Genomic DNA, 23,356 nt, shown 5'->3' with positions numbered 1-23,356 from the left:
TCTGCGCAGAAAAGACGATCTAATTTTGGGGCTCTCGATAATGACAGTTTTCTTTTGCGACTAAAACTCACGTCGACTCGATTCCAAATATGTAACTTTCTAATCTGAGCCTCTTATCGTTCTCGAGAAAATGGTCCAGAAGACTTCCAATTTCAATAGATGGCGCCAGAAAAGATTGGCTTAAACTCAGTATGATTTTGACCTGACAACGCCTTTATGTTCAAAGTAAAAGATGTTTTTTAAAGATAGATTTTTGTCGTTCACAAAGAACGGATAATGGTTACTAATATCTATATTTGTTATGTGACGCTATCTGTTAAAATTTGTTATAAACTAAAACTTGTTATAATTAAAACTAATTGTCATAGTTAAAATTTGTTAAAAACTAAAATTTGTTATACACTAACTACTAAAACTTTTTTAGGCCATTTTGCTCGAGAACGATAAGAGATCTTTTTTATAGTTTAACTATTTTCTTCAAGAAAAAATCAGTAAAAATGTTTCTGATTAAACCAGTAAAAGGATTATTTTTCAAGGATGAGATCAGTCACTGGCTTTCAGAGGAAACACTCCCACATTTCTGCTCCGTCTTATTGTTCTTTAAATTTAGTAGAAGTAAGCTTCCACTGAAAAATTTACAAATTTATTACGCTAAATCCAACTTGTGTGTTTGTGACGATGAAATTAGCAGCCCCCATGCAATGACACTGTTTGTGTCTATAAACCGCATCTATGATAGGAACAGTCTACTATTTTTTCACAGCGACATTTTACTGATTGCGATGTTATAATTGAACCGTCAGTTATAAGTATAATGTCTCAGTGAAGAATGCACTCTACTACTACTTTAAAGGGTATAAAAAGCGTATTAACTCGCATGACAATCATCATGTTTGCTCGTCGACGTATAATCGATTAAGAGACGTAATTTCCGCTCGGTAAGAGAGACCGGCTGGAATTTTATTGTCTTCCATGAAAATCTTTCCTGTTCTCATTTCCCGTGCTCTTCACGCACAGAATGCGATAATTTACACGGTAATTTCAACGGCGCGGACCGTAACTCGCCGGTTATGTCGTTGCGATGACTATGGCACTAATAACAACGACGATGATAAACCATCTTTATCGTTCTGGCATGCCAAAGGAAGCGCTTCGTTTGTGGCCCGCGTTCTCCCGTCGTGTCGTAACGCGCGTAACCGAATATAATTTATCGCTGGATGCGCCACGCCATCCGTAATCTCGCGGCAAACTCCGGGAGAAAGAATGCAATATCCGCGCAACAGTGTAACGCAACAATGTCATATTGCTTCGATCATGGCGACGTTCTTAGGTGAGCTGCTGTTTTTCTCTAACGCATAGTTTCCAACTTACATCGCGTTTCCAACCTACGTCGCGTCTTATGTTCATAAGTTACGTTCTGCATTGTAAATCGAAGACGTTGGATGGCTCTTTTATTTAAAAAATGCATAGAAGTGACAGAGATATGAGATCTCGTATCTTTTTCATTTCTATGCATCTTCGAGATGAAAGAGCAATCCGACGTCTTCGATGTACAATGCCGAACGTAATTATAGATGTGTACTTTGATATCGAGAACAAGAATTCACAAACGATATCATCACGCGTCACATCGGACGATGAAATTCAGGAAAATTCCAATCGCGCGAGCGGACACACCGGTCGCAAATTTTTCTAAAGCGGATCAAACCGGCCATGATATGCGTGTCGCATGCAAATAAAATAAAAATAATTTTTGAAAATCTACAATATCGAGAGATCGAGTATTTCGATATTTAAATCTGCTTCGTTGTGTTCCACATAATCCGTGACAACTTCGCATTCAATATGCAAATATCAGTATAAATATCAGCGCTCTCTCTTCCTCCTTTCCCTCTCTTTCTCTCTAAAATTATAAGCGGTCTGCTTGTTTATGCAATTCTCTGCCTCAGAAATTTATTAATCTAAATACTGCTCCAGCTGTTTTTCTTTGTAAATTTATTTCTTATATCAAACACACATACACACACGCGCAAAGAAAAGCTTAGGATCTCTCTAAATCAAATGCTTTAATTTAGATAGCAACTTAGTACTTGTTTGCCAATTATTTTTCTTCATTTTTGCTATGTATTACATATCTGAGACATATTATTTAATCTAAGCCATTTATTTTTTTGCATACGCGAATTCACTATCTGCTGCATGCAACGAGTTCGTCAACTTTGTAATCGATTGCGTACGTTTTGTCTTTGTGCTGTTCATCGCCTCATCTGTTCTCCAGATTGGCACTCTTTCTTTTATCAATTTTCTATATTACCATTTACTTGTCTTTTGTCTTCCTTTTCTTTGGTAAATCAGACAACAGTCTGGACGTGTTCGGTGTCTCACTACCTTTTTTCACTGCACTATTTCTTTAATTAGTCACATAGTTTTACTATGTTATATATATTGTTACAACATTCATCTATACTGCGCATTATCATTAGAATCTATTATCATTATCATTATCATTGCAATCATTCTGATTGCATGTCTTGCACTAGTTATCAACTGTATTTGCTTCTTCTTTTTCCGTACTTAAGAGATACTTGTATTGCTTGAGATAATACTCTGCTTTACTCCCCCCCCTCTCTCTCTCTCTCTCTCTCTCTCTCTCTCTCTCTATCTATCTATCTATCTATCTATCTATCTATCTATCTATCTATCTCTATCTCTCTCCCCCCTTTTCCTTTTCTTCTCCCTCTCCTCCTCTTTCTCTCTCTTTCTCTCTTTATGGCGCGCGCGGTAAATCGAGGCGCCGAGCAAACTTTGATACTAATAATATAAATCTGATTGTGTCGCCAGGGAAAAACAACAACATAAATTTCTTGCAAAAGAGCGACGATAACGACGATAATGTCATTTGATGCATGATGGCTCGGATCGATGAGGCCGATAAGTCCGCAATGGCGGTGAGCACTCAGCTCGTTACCCGGGACACAAATGCGCTGCTACTTATCGTCTTATCGCGTAAGTAAATTTCCAGAGGCGTCCACCCTCGCACGCCCGCCACCTCGTCGCCCCTTTCAGAGTCGGCGAAGTAGTTCGCACTCTTGTCGCATGTCGTTAGCCTCGTCCATTATTCGGTTACCCTGGCGCATTTCTCGGATAAGTGAAACACGCCAGAGTTATGCGAAGTATCCGCATCATCAATTTATCCCTACAGAAAACGCGGCAAATGCACTTTGGTCTCAGACGTCGCGAGGATCGCGCAAACTCCTCCTCGCTCTCTTGCCTGTAGGTCTTGCCATAATCGAGAAGTTCGAAGCTCGTACAGAAAAAGAAAGAATACTCGTCGTACAGTCAGTGGCAGAGAGCTCGCAACGACTTTTATCTTTATAAGTTTCGCGATGCACCCGCATACCCAATAGGCGAATTTGTTTCACGATTATACTTGGAGGATAAACTTTCTTTCAAACTAAGAGGCATGGACTGATAAAAGCAAGTCACTTGAAGTTGAGCAGCGGTAATTCAAATTAAGGAAAATAAAAATTGATTAATTAATCTAGATATAGATTTTCGTATGATCAGTCAATGCGACGCAAACTCTGCAATTTCTTTGATTACGCGGTAAAAGACATTTTGTATTTGTGTTACAATCAATCTATGTGGAAAGTGTTGTGTGTGTTAAATTTTCAGTATGTCCGTTTATTAATTTAACATATTGTCGTCGTGTTATTTCAACTATGCTGCGTTGAACTCATAAAACAATTCACCATTTCTAAGTATTAAAATACATAAATATGTAATGTGTTCATGTTATATGTAACACATGTGAATTTTTATCAATATATTTAAGGTATATATATATATAGGTAAAAACGGAGTATCCTAAAATGATTTTGACTTTGATATATATATATATATATATATATATATATATATATATATGTCAAGGTCATCGCCTTAAATCTAAAAAAATTTTAGTTGTCGCGCTTATTGTTTATTAAATATTAGAATTTGAAAATAATAATGACACTTGGTAAATTTTGACATTATGTGAATATTATTTTCTCGCCTAAATATTTAGAAAAATACTTATATTCTTAAGTATATTCAGCTTAAATCTTTCGCTAAATTAATGAGTCTATTATATTACTAAAATAATAGATTCTGAAAAGATTAACAGAGACCTCTCTGCAAGGTTTGAAAAAAAAAGAGAGAGAGAGAAAGAAAAACGCAATAGAATATATAAAAAAAGATTTCGCAATGATACGTCGCTATCCTTCCTAAATATAAATCGTAGAGTTTTAATTATGAGTCAATCATTAACAAGGAAGATATTCCAAATATCTTTCTCCGATTTTAATGAAACTTGTGAGTTTTATAAAAAAGATTAAAATATTCAATATATATATTTTTTATCAGCAACCAAATATGTTTAAGGAGTGAAATAAGCCTTCGAAAATCGGTAAAATTTTTGTTTTTTTTTGCTATAACTATAAGACAAATATATCAGTGGATAGCTTTCGAAATTTTGTATATTTTGTATACTTATAAAATTACGCTGTCATGTTTTATTCAAAAGTTATAGCCAAAAACAAAAATATTGTCGATTTTCGAGGGTTAATTTCAAGAGCATCCTTTAAACATATTTGTTTCTTTTTTATTTCATTTTTTAAACGTATCTGGTTGTCGATAAAAAAATACGTATCAAATATTTTGATCCCTTTACAAAACTCACCAAGATTTATTAAAATTGGAGAGGGACACTTTGAATACCTTCCTTATAAATCGCAGTGATCTAACTTGATTAATAATTTTTTAATACTACTGCCACTTTTCTTCTGTGTCCCCAACAATCATTTGAAATCTATTGTTAGTATTGCGGGAATAATACTGCTTCAGCATTATTAAATATTCCTATTAGATACCGAATACCTTCTGAAGTTTATCGAGGTGAAGATGTCGCAGCCTCTCTGCCGCTAACTGTACAATATTATCTTTCACCTTTCAGCTCTCGAAATATTCTCAAATACAGCAGTCTATTCTTTCCTTTCTCGAATTATTCCTTTATACGTGCCTCTTCGTTCCTAAGAACGCGAACTCTTCCAAACGCGTAAATATGCGTCGACGCAGAGGTATGAATCGCGTGGACTTTCGATGCTTTCGGGCTAGAACAGGCTCTTCCTTGCATTTATCGAATTTCTTCATTTCGTCAAACGACCGTCCTCGCGCCCTCGGACGGTGCGTGTTCGCGAGTAAGGGAAGAGCGTGATAAGCACGAAAACAATTCTCGTTCTTCCGCACTGGATGTTCCCACGAACTTTTCCAACTACATCCTCCTGGCATTTAAGCAGGCCGCCGGCTCTGCGCGATTGCCGGCCCTCAATTTCCGGTCCCGAGCGGCAGTCTTCGACGACGGACGGAATGGGGCGGAGCAGGCACGATCGCCTTTCAAGTGCCCGAGAAGCACTTAAAGCACTGCGAATAGCGCCGGTAGAAACGATAAGGAACAGTGATAGACACCGTCCCGGGGCTCCCGGGGTATCGATACTCGCATCTCTTGGCCATCTCTTCTCGCTTCTCCCGAAGAGGGCGGGCTCCTCCGCAACGCGAGGGGTAAGGCAAGTTATGAGTCGGTCGTGCTCTTCTCTTCTCTCAGTGTGCGCGAGGTGTCACGTGGGCGCTCTCTGTTAGGAAGTTTATTTACTTAAGGGTCTGCGTGAATCGTAGACAAATCCTGAATTGCGTTTGGAGACTTCGTGCAGCGAGAGCGTGAACCATTGCCATCTGTATGCAAGTATATGTCCATACCATGGACGTAAGAATACATGGACGGAGCGAATTGTCGCGGAAGCGAAGCCCAAGGGGTGAGGGGAATGATTGTATGCTCTCTTAAAATGAATCAGTGAAACATTATTGAAAACAGTGAATATATACTGATTTGCAGTATAAGTGGTGCACTGAAAGTGCTCAGTGCTATACTTAAAACTGATATTAGTGACTATTCACTGATTCACTTTAAGAGAGTATATTCTAATGGAGTTGACATACCATTGTGGCGACAGTCGCTATTTTTATACATAGACAATAGATACAAACCTCCGACACCATGATGGCCACGACGATGTAAACCTCTTACACTTTAGGCTTCACAGCCTCTCGTCTATAATCGCACTTTGCACTCCGTCCGTGTATTCTTCATGATCCATACCATAGACATAAGGTTTATTTTTCGTTCCTGCACTGCTGAACTGGTGCAATAAGTTAGAGTGAGAAAAAATATATTTGTCTCATTCTAATTTATTGCATCAGTTTAGCAGTGCAGGAACAGAAAACAGACCTATAGTAAAATAAACTGAGCGTGACCTCTATTTGGTAGTGAAGATCAGGTAGAAAAGGATAGGCGCTGTGTAGCTTCTCCTTTCTAACTAGGAAAGAGTGAGAGAGAAAGATACGCAGCATCCATCTTCTGTCTCTTTTTACCTGATCCTCAGGTTTCATACCTCATGCTCGGTATTCTTATGATGATCCATATACACGTCCTACACACGCCATTGTTTGCGCGGACTCAACAGGAAGGTTGGGTCAAGTTAATTAGATAAAGACAAACTATCCAACGCTATCCTTGTCTCTCCTTAGTTGTGACGTTACGTGTCAATCCACCCTCCCCAACTTGGCCCACTGCCTAAGTATTTCATAGCTAGAAAATGCCTTCCAGGTTTTTGGCCGAAAAGGCATAAGAATAATAAAGATAAGCACCTAATTTTTAAAAGTAATATAATATTCATTACATACATAAATATATTTGTACAAAATATAATAAAATATCTAATATAGAAGATAGAGAGATCGAGTGGTGCGCCATAAGAGCATTAACACTTATTATATTTGTAAGAGCATAAATTTATTATAGCATTTATTAGAGCATTTATTATATTTAAATAAAAATGTATGCATACTTATTTGCAAAACCTGGTTGTGTAGCGACTTTGATAATAATATAAGGAACAAGTAAAAATTAACTTCGTGGCAAATATTGCGTCTCCCAAGCAGAATATCTCACCTTGTATATGCTTACACGAGTGCGCTACAAAAGTATATGCACGATTATATTTAATAAATAAAAATTTATGCACGCTTATTTGCAAAACCTGGCTGTGTAGCGACCTCGATAATAATGTAAGTAAAAAATGATCTTCGTGATAAACATTGCGTCTCCTAAGCAGAATATCTAATCTAGAATATGCTTGCTAGAAATGGCGAAATTAAACAAAGAAGAATCCATGCGGCTGAAACCCGAAAACCAAATCTAATATTCATGGAAATATGCCGCGAAATATTAAATCATGAAATTAGTTTCACATTAATATTTATTACTGAGATAGTGAAGTATATAGAAACAGTAATTTTATTCGATAAAATAATCGATAGGTGAATTTATGAATAGCTCTCTTGATGCGCCACTGAAAATACTCTTGAACTTTAAAAACATACCCAGTGAATAAACTTCTTAACTCTTTTGCTAACTATTTTGTTCTCTAAAAACATAATGTTTTTACTGTCACTTTATTAAATATATTAATATAATGTCATTTTTGCAAAAAAATTAAAAGTTATATTTGATCAAAGAAATAAGGCTGGCACATTGATATCCTGCTGGAATTTTTAAGAGAGCATATTTGTGCCAAAGGAAAGGAGAGTAATAAATAGAGTGATAGCTGATGTGTCCTGAATGCCAAAAAAAACTGTTCAATTGAATGAAGTTATTATTAACGGTGGAGAAAACATATGTCCCGTTGATAGCGAAAGGGTTAAGGGCCTGCGCCCCCGCGTAGTGGCGATGATAATCGGCGCTTGCTCGCTTCCCGGCGCGTTATGCTCGATTTAATCTGGATACATGATCAAGCATTTCGAGGCGAAAGCGGATAGAGATTATATAATATTTAAAGGTTATTTTTTAAAAATAACTCCATGTTGTAGAAATAACGTCGAAGTGGAAAGGCGCAAAGTGTGGTATGAACCGGTATCGCGCCCGTTAATCCGGCCGCGTTTCATCGCACGGCTATATGTATACATATATCCACGTCCACGCAAGCGGGTAGAGAAAAATGCGACGGAAATGGCTCTCTGTCTCCCGAATACGTCGCGAATTTTCCCTCCTCGCGGACCGACATTTCGTCTCGGCTTAACGCCGCCTGCTCCCGTCGTTTAGCATTTTTTCCGCCGCTACCTCCTCAACCCTTTTTTCTCCTATGCCTTACTTTTGCGTCTCCGGATTAAATATTCACGAGAGGAAAAATGAGGACGATTCCCCCCTCCGCTCTGCAGTGGCGAACTTCTGCCGCCGTTGCATCGCGGGCGTTTATGCGGAGAACCATTAGGTATTATGTGTTGGCAAGGAAAAAATTTGAATATAACTTTCACGCAATATAGGATTTTTTTAGACGTCCTAGAGACACCGCACATTGATCCCTAAATTTGTTTTAATCCCTTAAGGCTCAGTGTACAATTATGCACGTTCGCTTTGCGTCATCTTCACTCTCTAAAGTACAATCAATGTATTCTTCACTGAAATGCTATACTTATAATTGATGGCTTACAAGGGAACATAAGCAACCCGAAAAATCAGAAAATACTGAAATATTGTGTGTGAGTAGAGTAGTACATCCATAATATAAAACTATTTTTTGTTTCTGCTAAATTTCGATTTAAAGGAATGAAATCACCCCTCAAAACCAATGAGTAGGGAAAGGAGGGTTCAAAAATTTTTCATTTTTGCAAAATTTGAATACACGTTGCAAAGAATATTCTATTACTTTTATATAAACTATTTTTTCATATGCCTTGTATTTTAGGAAATATTCGCTAAAAATAAAAATGTTATGTTTTTTTGAGGGGTGATTTCACCTTCTTAAATCAAAATTTAGCAGAAACAAAAAATAGTTTTATGTTATGGATGTAGTACTCTACTTGCACACAATGTCTCAGGATTTTCTGAATTTTCGAAGTTGCCTATGTTCCCTTGTTAGTTATAAATATAATACTGCAATCAGTAAAATCTCGCTGAAAGAATAATGTTAATTATATTATTGTACAATGCTTAAATAAAATATATAATACTTAAAACATAATGTTTAAAAAAATATATTTTAAATAAATTAATAAAAATATAATTCTTTTCCAAGTTTCCAGCTAAACTAAAAAGAATTTATGTAGGGAACCTGTTATCCCAATAAACAATCTTGACAAGACAATAAAATAATTTCCGCAGTATGAAATGGCTTTAACAGAATAATCTCGCCATCAAAATGTTGATTGCAACAAAGCAATGTCATTAAATTTCGTTAAAGATTTGCTAAGCATAAAATTAATATTAATTTTGAAGGAAAATATATTAAAAAATCCATTGTCATATATCTCTCTTTAAAACTGTTGTGAAACATTTTGCTTGCTATATTTGAATTCAGTAGGTAAAAATTAGTAAAAATTGATGACATTTATCTCTGCCGCTTTTGTTAACCAATGTAATCATGTGCATTCAGAAAATCGCAACTTCTCGCTGGTCAGTTTTATTTGAACTCCGAAACTCTTCATCATAAGATCTTTTAAGATTATTTCATAAGCGTTTAAACGGTGCACTCACTCTTTCGCGTTGACATTCCCCGACGTCCAGCCGTCCAAGCCCACGTCCTCAGCATCCAGCATCCGTAGCACTTAGTCGTCGTTCTACGTCAGTTGCTTTTCGCTCATTCCACTTGACTTCATTGCCCTACCTTGCCCTGTTCTGTCCTACCCTGCTCTGCATTGCACTCGCGACCGCAATCGTTCAATAACTTAACGAGAAATACACGGCAAATTCCAACGCTTCGAGAATATACACGCGAGTCGCACAAGTATATTTCCCATGGGAAAAAATCGAGATCTGGATATCACGACGGTTTTAACAAGGTCGAGACAGAGAGAGAGAGAGAGAGAGAGAGAGAGAGAGAGAGAGAGAATAAATAAATAAAATAAAAACACCTAGTTTCGCGAAAGTTTTTGTTCCGCGAAAATTTTAATTTTAAACAAAAATAATAAATCAAACGGCGATTTCGATTAAAATGACACAATCTGTCACAATCTGTATTAAAAATTTGTGAAATGGCGACAAATGCTAAGTTTATCGCGAGTAAAATAAGTAATCCGTGTGTGATAGCGCAATTCTGATATTCAATTTTAATGCACAATTCTGGTGCATATTTTATTACATAATTTTGTACATTTACTGGTACTTAATCCTAGCGCAATTCTAGTTGCATTTTTCATCGCTTGAAACAATTGTAAGATCATACTAAGTAAATAGTTTCGTTGAATAATATTCTATATACTATTCTGTATCTTAAATCGATGATTCACACACAAATATAACGAGAGACAGAGAGAGAGAGAGAGAGAGAGAGAGAGAGAGAGAATACTATAAAATATTAAAATATCTACGCATTATATGAATAACATACACACATATGTAACAAGTATTAAAATATTTATACACATACAAAGAAGTTTACTGAAAGTTTATCAGAGAGTTTGTATAAGTATGCAGAACCGGCATCTTAAATCAAAAAGAAAATTTAATAATTGAAACATCTAATAAATAAAATGATTATTCCAAGAAGCGATCCCCTAATTTGTTCGAGCGAAGCATTTTAATGGACGGTACAAAACTATACACTAAGAGAAAGATGTTTGATACTTGTGACTATAATCACATAGTGAAATAATTATAGTAGGAAAAACTCTTCTTGTAGAGTGCATAACTTTATATTCATCTTGTTATTAATAGTTTCTTTGTTAAAACAACAAAAACACCGAAAAAAACTTTAATTTGTAGATTAACTATTTTTTTTTCATTGAACATGCAAAGTTCTACGAACTAAATAAATCGCATTGATTTTGATAAGAAATTTTACAAACAAATTCTCGTCGCTATCTCCATCAACACCCATCTTAAAATTTCAAATCACTTTTCGTATTTATTTGTCTCACTCACTAAAATACTAGAATAAATCGCGTTCTGTTATAATTCTGAAACATAAAATATGATATGAAATATCGATTAAATACGAAAGTTATTAGTTTAACAAAAAAAATACGCGTGCACATAAGAGTGTCAACGTTCTGCGATCGTCAAAATTTAACCATTTTTACTTGGACAACCAAGATAAATGTCTCAATGAATGAACTAATAGGAAAGCACGGTTAAGTTAATGAATTACTAACATTTATAAAAAACTAACATTTTTTATAAAATTTTGGTTTGTCTGTGACTGAAAAATAATAAGAAACAAAATGTGTGTTGTGTGATCAATAAGTATCAATTATAATTTTAATTAAATATAATTGAATTAAAAATGATTTAAGAGCCCTAATTACCGAATAATACAAATTCAATTATATTAAGTGCTCATTAAATAATATTATAAATTACCATATATCTCTCTCTTAAAATATCTCTCTCTTAAAAAAATTTGAAAGACTTTTTTTCTTTAGAAATATTAAATACAAATATATTCATAATGTTTCAATCACATTAAGACATGTTCAACTAGGACTGGGACATTTACCTTGTGTCCCAATTCTCGTGATCACAAAGGATTAAATGCGAGAGTACAAGAAGTCTATGAATCTACCTTCGAGCCGACCTTGCTTGGCCTGAACCGAATTCTCCGGTGCAGCGTCCGCATCCACCGAAACTGCAACTCTCGGGAACCACCTTGTGGTCACAAGCTCCGTCAGATCTGAAACAAAGAGCGAGTTCCAGTGATTAGTGTTGTCGATAGACATCAAAGTATCAAGAATATAGAAGCTCAAGACTGTATTGCTATTTTAAAGGGAATATCCTCTCCTAAAAATTTTACCACAACAAAATACTGACTTTTCTCTGGAAAGTTTACGTCGCATTGTTTGCTTCAAATTACTGAATTATTGATATGCTTTTATACTTTATGCTTTATACTTTATGCTTTATGCCTTATGCTTTTATGAAAAAGTACGTGCCAAAATAAGTTGGAGCATCGCTCAACATGTGATGAAAACGACAAAAAATGTCAAATCTAATATCTCGAGTTGTCAGTTAGCATGAAAGCAAGCAAAAGTTTCGCAGCCTATACATACCGAACTTGTATTTCTTCCGCTCGGGAGAATTTCGAAGAACGTTTCTATATTTTCACAACTAAATTTAGAAGCTTAAAAGTATACAAAATGTTTGCACAATGATTTCCATGTGTGCATGGTCATGTTTTCTACTAAATATAATAAAACATAGCAGTACCCATTTATATAAGATCTATATAGATCTATATACAAGAGATACACACGAGAAGGGTAGCATGATTGTGTTAGTGCTTATCTGACGTGTCGTTGACGATCGCCTCTACGTTATTTTTGTTACGTTTATCACACTTTGACATCCTTTTAAAACGATGAAAACAAAAAGCACAATAATTACTCCCAAAATTCGAGAACACTGCTACTGCGTAAAGCAATCATAACATGGCGATTTCGCGTATGAACTGATGTAAGTCTCCCGCACACTTCGATCGTTCCAGAAAATTCGGAAGTCACGCACGACGTCTCCAGATCTGTTTACCTTCGCGTCGAAGACTGTTATGACTTCACTCGCATACATTTGCATACATACAAATATTATTGTTCCCGAGGCAACAACGTGAGCTTCAGCCGGCGAGTTCTAATCTCGTTGGGATATTAAGACATGATAGTATAGGTATGAGAAAAAATATATCTAAGAATTAATAAGTATTTATATATATTTGGTAGGCAGTGTCAGAGAGAGGATGGCCGAGCATTCTAAGGCACTAGACTCAAGGTGTTATATTTTTTACATTAACAACATACCTATTTACTTAAATCTAAAATAATTTATTCAAACAGGATATCTCAATATAAATTATATACACACACACGCACGCGCACACACACACACACACACACACACACACACACACACACACACACACACACAGGATGTCCGAAACCTTTCTTAATACAAAGTGTAGGAAAGTAGAACGGATTAAATGGAACAGAAAAGTCACATATCATTTTGCGAAATTCGCAATAATTTTCAAGAAATTAATTTTTTTGTCTGAACAAATTAGCGCTCGGGCCGGCATGCGGTCATGATACGTGAAATTAATGATAAATTAAATAATACTCATAGTTTTTCTGTTTTGTTTTATTTTATTAAATGTTCAAATTATTGACCATTAACATCTAAGTACTTATTAATTCTTCTTACAAAACTTTGCCTAACTCTAAACAACATTTCTGGGGTTACCTTAGTGCAAGCTGTACGTATTCTTCGTTTTAAGTCTTCTTTCGTCGTAAGTGGTTGAGATGTGACTTCCTCTTTGATGTATCCCCATAAAAAATAGTCCAAAGGTGTAAGATCAGATGAACTTTGTGCCAATGGAATTTATCATAAATGAAATGGCTAAAAGTTTAAATGTTTATAACTTTTGATAGGAGCATTTTCCAAAAAAATGTTTCAGACAAAGTTTACTTGTTTTTTCCCATAAAATCCAAATATGTAACATTGTATAGAGGGTCCCGCTTGAAAGTTACCCCCCCCCCCCTCTTCAAGGGAGGACGGAAGTGGATTTTTGTTTACGTAGTTAGAAAGACCCCTCGAATATATGAAATTTTCTCATGAACAGCTTTTTGATAGGACAAATATGTTTAGAGTTATTAGCTTGTAACACTTTACGTGGGCCATCCTGTATATATATATATATAAATTAATATAAATATAAATAATAAATAATTACTTAATCAAGAAAATAAAAATAAATAATAGCAATAATAAATCATGGCTTTCATAAAAAAAGTGAGATTTTCTTAAGGTTTTATAAAAATATATATTTTTTTATTTAAGAAATATTTGATATAAGTAAATATGCTGTAATACTCATTAAAAATATTCACTATTTCTTATATATCTCTTTCTCTCAGTGTACAGGAATACTGATTCAAAATTACTTCATACTTTTTAGAAGATTTTTGAAGATGGTTTTTTTTAATTATTAAATTGTTCATCTAAAAATATAATCTCATTTTTTGCGGATATTTTCTTATACATATTCAAGAAAATTCTTTTAACACCAAAATATTCCAAGTACAATATTTTTAACTTTTACGATACAAGTTTTATTCTTAATAGAACTTTCTTCATTAAGAGGCCATTCTGCTAAAAATAAACATATTCCTCTCTATTCAAAAGCAGAAAACAAAATAATATCTAAGAATAATATCTAGATGTTTCTAGAATTATAGTAATAGTTTATTTCATTAGAAAATGAACACTTTTAAAAGCTTTCGTATAGAATATGAGATTACGAGAAACAATACCTTGCAAATAGAGTTCTTTTCTGTATATATTATAATAATTTCTTTTTATAAAAATTCTCTTAAGATCGTATATACAAGAGTATTTTACTCTAAGAATAAAATTATATTTTTTAGGTGTTATTCAACGTGTAGGTCAAAATGATGAACATTGGCAATCTAGAGTTAACATTATAGATAGAAGAATATATAAGATTTTAAATATACAATATAAGGTTCAGAATTTGAATTGAGATTCCTAAATATATAAAAAACAAAGCAAGATAAAAAAGAATGTTTCGGACTAAAGTTGTAAAATTTCAAGGGAAACGTACGATATTGCTATTAGTTTGAAATTGTGATAAACGCGCCAAGGTCTTTTCAAAGCTAATTTGAATTTTTTTAATGAAGTCATATGATTTTTTAATACCAGTCGCTTTCTAGAATCAAATTCTACATATAAAAGTACTGAGATAAAACTATCGAAAAGTGAATACTTCCTGAAATATTCTATATTTTATTCCTTACCTTAATATTTTTGTACGTAGAATAACGAGATAAATCGACTGGTGATACTAAAGTTTGCACATTAGTATCTTAATGAATCTGCAAGATGCAACAGAATTTTGCTTAAGATTTCTTCTTTTCTATAACAATCGAATGTATTGTAACAATCGAATCTTTTATAACAATCTATGTATAAAAGTATTAATATGAAATTATAGAAGAAAATGAATATTTTACGAGATATTTTATATAATGTAACCGAAAAATGTCAGAATAAAATGTAAAATATCTCGGAAAATATTTACGATAATTTTATCCTAATATTTTTATATGCAGAACAACTCTAGGAATCGATGAGTATTAAAAAAAACTATATGTGATTCTATTTGAAATATGCAAACTGATCTTAAAGAGATCTTAGCACTATAAAGTCAAGCCAGTAGCACTACTATCGTCCCCTTTAAAACCCAACAATATTCGTTTGAAATATTCTTTTTTTATTTCAATAGATTTTTCATGTATTTAAGTGTCCCAATTTAAATGCCGCACTCTGTATATATCGGATCTCCCTCGTTGAAGATCCATCATGGCGATTGCAGACGAGCGCGAAGAATCGCTGGATACAAAGTGTTCAGGGTTGAGTGCGCTTCCCCAGGGAATGGTGCATTTCTTACAGGAGACGAGCTCCTTGGATTGGTCGGTTAAGGGCTGTTAAATTAATTCGACGCGCGCTGACTATGGAGGTTTTCCGCAAGCAGTTCACCAAATCCCGCGAGGGCGAGAAAATTCGCAAGATGAGAGAGAAGGAGAGAAAGAAAAATTGATCGTTGATGACGTAGAGATATGCAATTTATGAAATTGACCGCGATGCGATCTCTTTTAAGAATCGCAATGAATGCGATATATCACATCACAATTGTGTATCGCAAATATTATATTAAATCGCGTGCAATTTCGTACAGTAAGTGCGATTTTGAATCGTGCACGATTTTACATCGTTAACGCAGTTTTTAATAAGAGAAACTGGAGCATAATAGGTACCGTAATGTTTATATAAATGTTAAACATATTAATAATAAATAAATCAACTCTCTCTTCATACGAAATCAAAATATTCTTTGAAATGTCCACTATAAGCAAATATAAGTTTTACTGTAAAAGCATAGTTAAAAATGAAATCATAATGAAGTTAAATGTTTTTTTAAAAACATCATTTAAACTCATTACTTTTTACGCGGAACAAAATGGAAGACATTTTACAAATTTATAAATTTATTTTACTTCCAAATCATTAATTTTCAAGCATTTTTAAAAGTGATTTATTAAGACATGCAATAAGGATGTATTATTTCGCATTTAATTAATTATAATTATTTTTTGACAACATTTTTCTTATAAAACAGTAAGACTACCTTTTTTTACTAAAATATTAATGACAATCAATATTGAGTGTCAATCTTTGATAATCTTTTGAGATAAATATTTAAAAAAATATATAAATATCGTATATAAAAAGAAATAATGCAAATTAACAATTTAAAGCCGTTACAATGACATAATCCCATTATACCTCTGAAAGTATAAGTTTAAATTAGTTCTCTCTAAAAAAAGGCATGTAAGAGACTTAATTGTTGTCGCTTTTCCGAGATACTGATTGGTTCTCTCGCTTAGCTCACTTCATGTGGACTGCGGCTTGCTTCGTGTTGTTTGCGTCTGTTAAATTACGAGGCAAACAGCTGTCATCGCGTTGGTTAGGTCATGAAAAAAAATATAGAAGAGATATGTCTTTCTCTGTCTCTTCCTGTCTCTCCCTGTCTCTCCCTGTCTCTCCTTGTCTCTCCCTGCCTCTCCCTATCCCTCCCTGCCTCTCCCTGTCTCTTTCCGTTTCTTCTCGTCTCTCCCTGTCTCTCCTTGTTTCTCCCTGTGTCTCCTTATCTCTGCCTGTCTCTCCCTGTCTCTCCCTGCCTCTCCCTGTTTCTCCCTTTTTCTCTCTATCTCTCCTTGTCTCTCCCTGTCTCTCCCTAAAATTATTAATTAATTAAAGTATATTTTAATTTAATTTAATTTTTATTTTATTTTTATTTTACATTTTTTATTGTTTTTTATTAGCTATATGGCGCGCGCGTAGCGCGCACTTATATTGTTTCAGTAGTATAAAATATCGTAGATTATCGCATGATATTTACAGATATTTAAATAAATGATGAATGATTTTGAATTGCAAGCACGATGTTGCGATAAAGGTCCGATTGTGTATCGCATTGAGATTCAAAAAAAGATAATCGCAATGTTTACGATATATCGCAAAGTCGCACATCTCTATTCATATTCATACTCATACTCATACGTCTCGTGCGATTATGACGAATCGCGCGAAACGATTTCAACTCGTTGCAAATAAACACAGTTTCATGATTTTACTGTCGCGCGGGCGCGATGTGCTCATTTTCTTCCCCGCATTCGCTCGTTCGTACATTTGCTCGTTCATTCGTCCGTTCGCTTCATCGGTTTCGCTCTCGTAAAATTTGACGCGCGTTCATCCGTGTCCATTATTTCGCCATTACGATTTCTGACGTCATCTAGCATTTGTAATGTCGTGGTGCACTCAAATTTCGAATGCATCGATGTGATATCTGACGCATAAATTTTTTTCTTATTTTTTCATCAACACGTTCATTTATGCAATCGTCGCGATATATCGATGAGACTCACGCACGATGTTCCCTCGTTCTCTTCTCGAAATTACAATTAATGACAAATTTGCTCTCAATGCGTCGATCGGCGCTGCGAATTACAAATACACGTCAAGAGATTCGCACGCACACGTGCTTGTCTCTGAAAGATAACGCTGCCACAAAGTGATACCGCAATCGGCCAGTATCTTTGTACTCTTGCTCGGCAGCGGCGCCTGCTCGCGTCGATATATTTGCGGCGCGACTGACAAAGCAGAAAATACTGACCGATTCTAATGTTGATGCGAGTTCAAAGGGACGAACGGAGAATAAAGGGGGATACTGCCGCACTCGCCAGCGAGGGATTGGATAGAGGCGTATCGGACGATCAACCTTTTCATTCTCACGTTATTCGGCGGTGGTCGCGCCAGAGAGCTTCAATAACGAGTATTGGCGATACGAAATTCTTGATCTGTGCAAAGGGAGTTTAATAACTACGGAAGGAAGGGAGACAGGCGAGGGGTAAAGAGAGAGAGAGAGAGACAAACAGATAGGCAGGCGGATAGATAGATAGATAGATGGATGGATGGATGGATGGATGGATGGATAGATAGATAGATAGATAGATAGATAGATAGATAGACAGTGTATGTGTATGGGAGAGAGAGATGGAGCGAGAGGGAGACCAGAGTCGAAGGGGAGAATCGGAGGGTTTAATATGTACGACGTCCTCGGGGCGTTATAATCGTCGAATATCGATCATTCCGCGCACATGACGTAGTCCGCTCCGAGGGATTCGCGTTTGACCAATCAGGATCTGCTGAAGGATCACACAGCCGCGTACTTGTCGTTCCTAATCGTCCCGCGACCCCGCTCTTACAAGCACCGCGACGGTGTTCAGTCTGGCGGAAAACGAAATGTCCATGAAATCGGTGAGAATTTTTGAGTTTCAATTTCCCGATCGCGCGAAACTGAATCCCGTGAAAAGTGACGGAAAAAAGCCTTCCGTCCAAAAAAAAAAAGCCAGAGGGAAAGAGAACGGAAAGAGTGTATAACGATACGTTTATAATATTATACATCATTATACCTCCGGTCATTTCGCTCCTCCTCCCCCCAACCCCCACACAGTTAGCCGGCGCGACCGAACTTCCCGCGAACACGTGAGCGTCATATTTCATTTTCCGCGCAAAAATTCCGATTCGCGCGGCGTTTTCCGCATAGCTCCGTGCGCGCGCGCTGCAAAATTGCGCGAAACAATATTGGCAGATGAAATCCGGGGCCGTGATTCTCACTCGATAACCGGCGCGGATTTATTGGCCGTACGCGAGCAACGCGCGAGAGTGCACGCATCATTTCGTCGACGGATAAAATATTCGACGCATGCCCCCCCTCCTCCTCCCCCCACACGCGAGAAAAACCGCAAATTGCGTCGGGCCGTTAATCATCCCCCGTTTTCTTCGCCGCCGTTTTCACATTCCACCGTCATACATTCGACGATCTCGCCATTCTCGAGACTAGAGATGTGCGATTTTGCGATATATCGCAAGCACTGCGACTTTCTTTCCCTGAATCATAATGCGAAAGAGCGATTGGATCTCTATCGCAAAATCGCGCCTGCAATTCAAAATCACTCGTCATTTTAGTTAAGTATCCGTGCAGATATCGCGTAAATCAATGATATTTAACTATCTAATCCAAACTTTTACATTTAGAGACATAATGGGATTATGCTATTATAACAGTCTTAAAATGTTAAGTTGCATTATTTGTATTTATATATAATTTTTATATATATTTCTTATATATGTTTAAAAAGATTATCAAAGACTGCTACACTTTATATATTGATTGTCATTAATATTGCAGTAAAATGTAATAAAAGATTATAAGATTTTATAAGAAAAATGTTATGAATAAATATAATTATAATTAATTAAATGTGCATAATAACACATTCTTATATATTCCATGTCTTAATAACTTTTAAAAACACTTGAGCATTAATGATATGGAAATAAACATGTTTTGTAAAATGTCTCTCACTTTGATCCGTGTAGAAAGCATAATGATGTTAAGTGATGTCTTTAAGGAAATATTAAGGATTTATTAAGTTGCATTATTTATATTTATATATAATTTTTATATATATTTCTTATATATGTTTAAAAAGATTATCAAAGACTGCTACACTTTATATATTGATTGTCATTAATATTGTAGTAAAATGTAATAAAAGATTATAAGATTTTATAAGAAAAATGTTATGAATAAATATAATTATAATTAATTAAATGTGCATAATAACACATCCTTATATATTCCATGTCTTAATAACTTTTAAAAACACTTGAGAATTAATGATACGGAAATAAACATGTTTTGTAAAATATCTCTCACTTTGACCTGTGTAGAAAGCATAATGATGTTAAGTAATGTCTTTAAAGAAATATTAAGGATATGTACATTTCATTTTTAACTATTGTTTCACAGTAAAACTTGTGTTTTCTTATAATGGACATTTCAAAAAGTAAAATTTTGTTGCCATATAAAGAGAGAATTGATTTATTTATTTTTAATATGTTTAACATTTATTTGAACATTTATTTACGGTTTCCATTATGCCTCAGGTTCCTTTATGATTAAAAGCGTTATTTGTTTAAGCGTGAAACTTAAATCGCGTGAAGCTTAAATCGCGTTAGCGACATAAAATGGCACTTGCGATACGAAATTGTGCGCGATTTAAAATCATATTTGCGATGCACAATTGTGATGCAATATATTGCATTCATTGCAAAATATTGATTCATAAAAAAGATTGTATCGCGATGTATAATTCCATAAATCGCACATTCCTACCCAAGACTTCTACCAGGGTGACCAACTGTCTCAAATTTCGTTGAACATTCCGGTTTTTGGTTCTCTTCAAAGTCCCGGAAGAACATTAGTCGGGACGCTATTTATCCCGATTCATTACATCACGTAAAATAAATAGTATAAAATTTTATTATTCACATATTATATACTCGTTTGTACGAGAAAAAAGTACATTTTGTGTTGATTTTTTCTTTTTGTTTTATGTTGCGTTGATGGGTTGATCTTTGATTAATAATAATGAATAAAAAATATTTATCTACCCAAGTGAATCCAATTTATTGAACTTATCTATTTTCAAAATTAATATGTCAAAATGTATTTATTAAGGCATGAGAACATTTACATACTGTAATATTACAAAATATTTTGTGATCTAATGTATCACACATATATACACACAATAACAAAATCCAAATTTTTCTAGTTGTGTTTGGATGTGTCAAGGGCGATATCCAAAAATTTAATTTTAAGAATTGCAGTAATCTAGTTTTAGACTATAATTATTTTTATATCAAGAATATAGAAGGCTACGTTCTCTCTTTGATTATTTCATGTTGACATAACAATGAATAAACATTTTATTTACCTATCTAGGTCTAATTTATTTAATTTATCTATTTTAGAAATTAATATGCCAAAATACACCGATATATGTACAAGAAATAAACACTTACACACAGTTAAAAATGTTAAGAATTTTATTAGTCTAGTTTTAAACTAATGATTTTTATATTAAAAAGTTGTAAAAAACACTACGTTCTGTTGATTATTTGATGTTAACTTAATAATGGATAAATATTTTATTTATATACCTAGGTATATTTAATTTATTTAACTTCTGTATTTTTTAAATTAATGTGTCAAAATATATTTATATATGTACATGGAGGAACATGTACGTTAAAATTACAAGATGTTTTGTAATTTATAATTAACCAATGACAAAATCCTAAATTATGTCCTTGCTTTTTAAAGTCGATATCCCGAAATTGGTTGATTAAGACCTCTACTGATAATTGTTACTTGAAACTTGTTTCAAGTAAGGTATTCAGATTCTGAATTGAGAGTTAAATGTGGATTTTTCAGTTGAATGTCAACAACGTCACAAATATTGTATGATTCAAATGAGAAATGATCTAACTTGTAATTCAGATCTGAGTATCTCACGTGAGACAAATTTTAAACAAGAACTATTAATATAAGCCTAAGAGTTAGTCACTCTAACTTCTACCTTACTTACTCCGAATACGGTTGTATTTCACGTCCATTTAAGGACCACTTTCGTTTGTTTGTCTTTCAGAAATACGTCAGTGAAGGATCGACGGTGCGGGACTGCATTTCCGAGTGCCAGGAGAAAGGTGAGTACAACTTTCTCCCCTTTTCCACTCCGTTGCGGGGCGCATTTCGCGGTCGTAAAAAAGAGGAAAAAGGGAAAAGAACAGGAAAACGAAGGACACGCTCGCGTTACTGTTGAATGAATGCTCATCATAATTCGCGCCACTCTAACTAGAAACGCTATCTGGAGTGAGCGTGCGTGACACATATATACAGGGTGTCCCATTTTAATCGATTACCTCAAATATCTCTTGAACAGTGCATTTTAGGGAAAAATGTTTCAGATAAAAGTTTTGGGATTTTGACGGGGACATAAGATGATATTATTGGTTTGACCTCGAGTGGCGTCATCAAAGTCAGGACAAAGTCACTTTGAATTTTTTAAATGGAACCCCCCATTTTTCATTATATATTCTTATAGCATACCATGAGAGCTTTCCAAAACACTATAATAAAATATTTTTTCATTAAGTATCTTTCGAGTTAAAAGGCTTTAAGGTCAAGGTGATTGGAGGCTGTTCCTAATATTTTCATTCTTTCAAATTTTACAGTGAAAACGAAAATAATAATTTGAAATCATGGGGTAACATGTGGAGTCCGATTGACTCTAAAGGATCATATGAAGGTCACAATGCTTCGTCTGAGCTACAAAGAAGCACATGTGTGAAATCCCATTAATAAATTTCTTTAATAATCATAGCTCGTGTCATTCACTTGCTAGCGTCACTTGTCCGTATTGTTGCTAATCCAACCGCAGGGCGGAGACTCGTGGCGAATTCAATACTTTCAGTGTTTACACAAGTTTTTCTATTGTTCTGTAATTATAGCTGATTACCTGCCTAACGAAATCGTGAATATGATCAGAATTTTAGGTGAGGCCAGGAATAATTATATGAAAGGATTTATGCCGAAACATTTCCGGATAGACGTCATCCTAATAGGACGGTAATTAAAAGACTATGTGAAAGGGCACAACAGGGCGCTCTCAAACGAATACGTCGAAAATCTGGCCCTAATAAAGCCACGTCACTAACTGTTCTCAGTATTTTTAAAAACCGTATTTTTAAAATACGTTCTCGATACCGTATTTGACAAATGTTGTCAAGGTCATGCCCCTGAACAACATTCAAAAGGTTTTAGCCATCGGTCGAATACCTTGGGTACCAATATTGTAACTTTGAAGCCTTTTAACTCGAAAGATACTTAATGAAAAAATATTTTATTATAGTGTTTTGGAAAGTTCTCGAGATATGCTATAAGAATATGTAATGAAAAATTGGGGGTTCCATTTAAAAAATTCAAAGTGACCTTGTCCTGACTTTGACGACGCCACTCGAGGTCAAATCAATGATATCATCTTATGTCCCCGTCAAAGTCCCAAAACTTTGATCTGAAACATTTTTCCCTAAAATGCACTGTTTAAGAGATATTTGAGGTGATCGATTAAAATGGGACATCCTGTATATAGGTATCGGGTCCGTCGCTGCGTGACACACGTTTTTGTTCAGTTGACTTTTTGTACAAGTTACTCTCAATATATATATATATATATATATATATATATATATATATATATATATATATATATATATATATATATATATCCA

General features: G+C 34.7%; 1 protein-coding gene across 1 annotated transcript in view; it reads left to right on the top strand.

The window, feature by feature from the left end:
- Positions 1-23,356, top strand: part of LOC116850896 (lymphocyte antigen 6D) — a 291,242-nt gene that overhangs the window by 243,111 nt on the left and 24,775 nt on the right. The window contains exon 3 of the mRNA XM_032829713.1: positions 21,715-21,772. Within this exon, the coding sequence (XP_032685604.1) occupies positions 21,715-21,772 (58 nt within the window). The remainder of the gene's footprint in view (positions 1-21,714; positions 21,773-23,356) is intronic.

Source organism: Odontomachus brunneus, unplaced genomic scaffold (genome assembly GCF_010583005.1).
Source record: "Odontomachus brunneus isolate Ranch 3 - 2012 unplaced genomic scaffold, Obru_v1 Obru_scaffold_159, whole genome shotgun sequence".
Taxonomy (NCBI): Eukaryota; Metazoa; Arthropoda; class Insecta; order Hymenoptera; family Formicidae; genus Odontomachus; species Odontomachus brunneus.
Note: the sequence above shows the minus strand (reverse complement) of the source record. Positions and strands in the feature narration are given on the sequence as shown.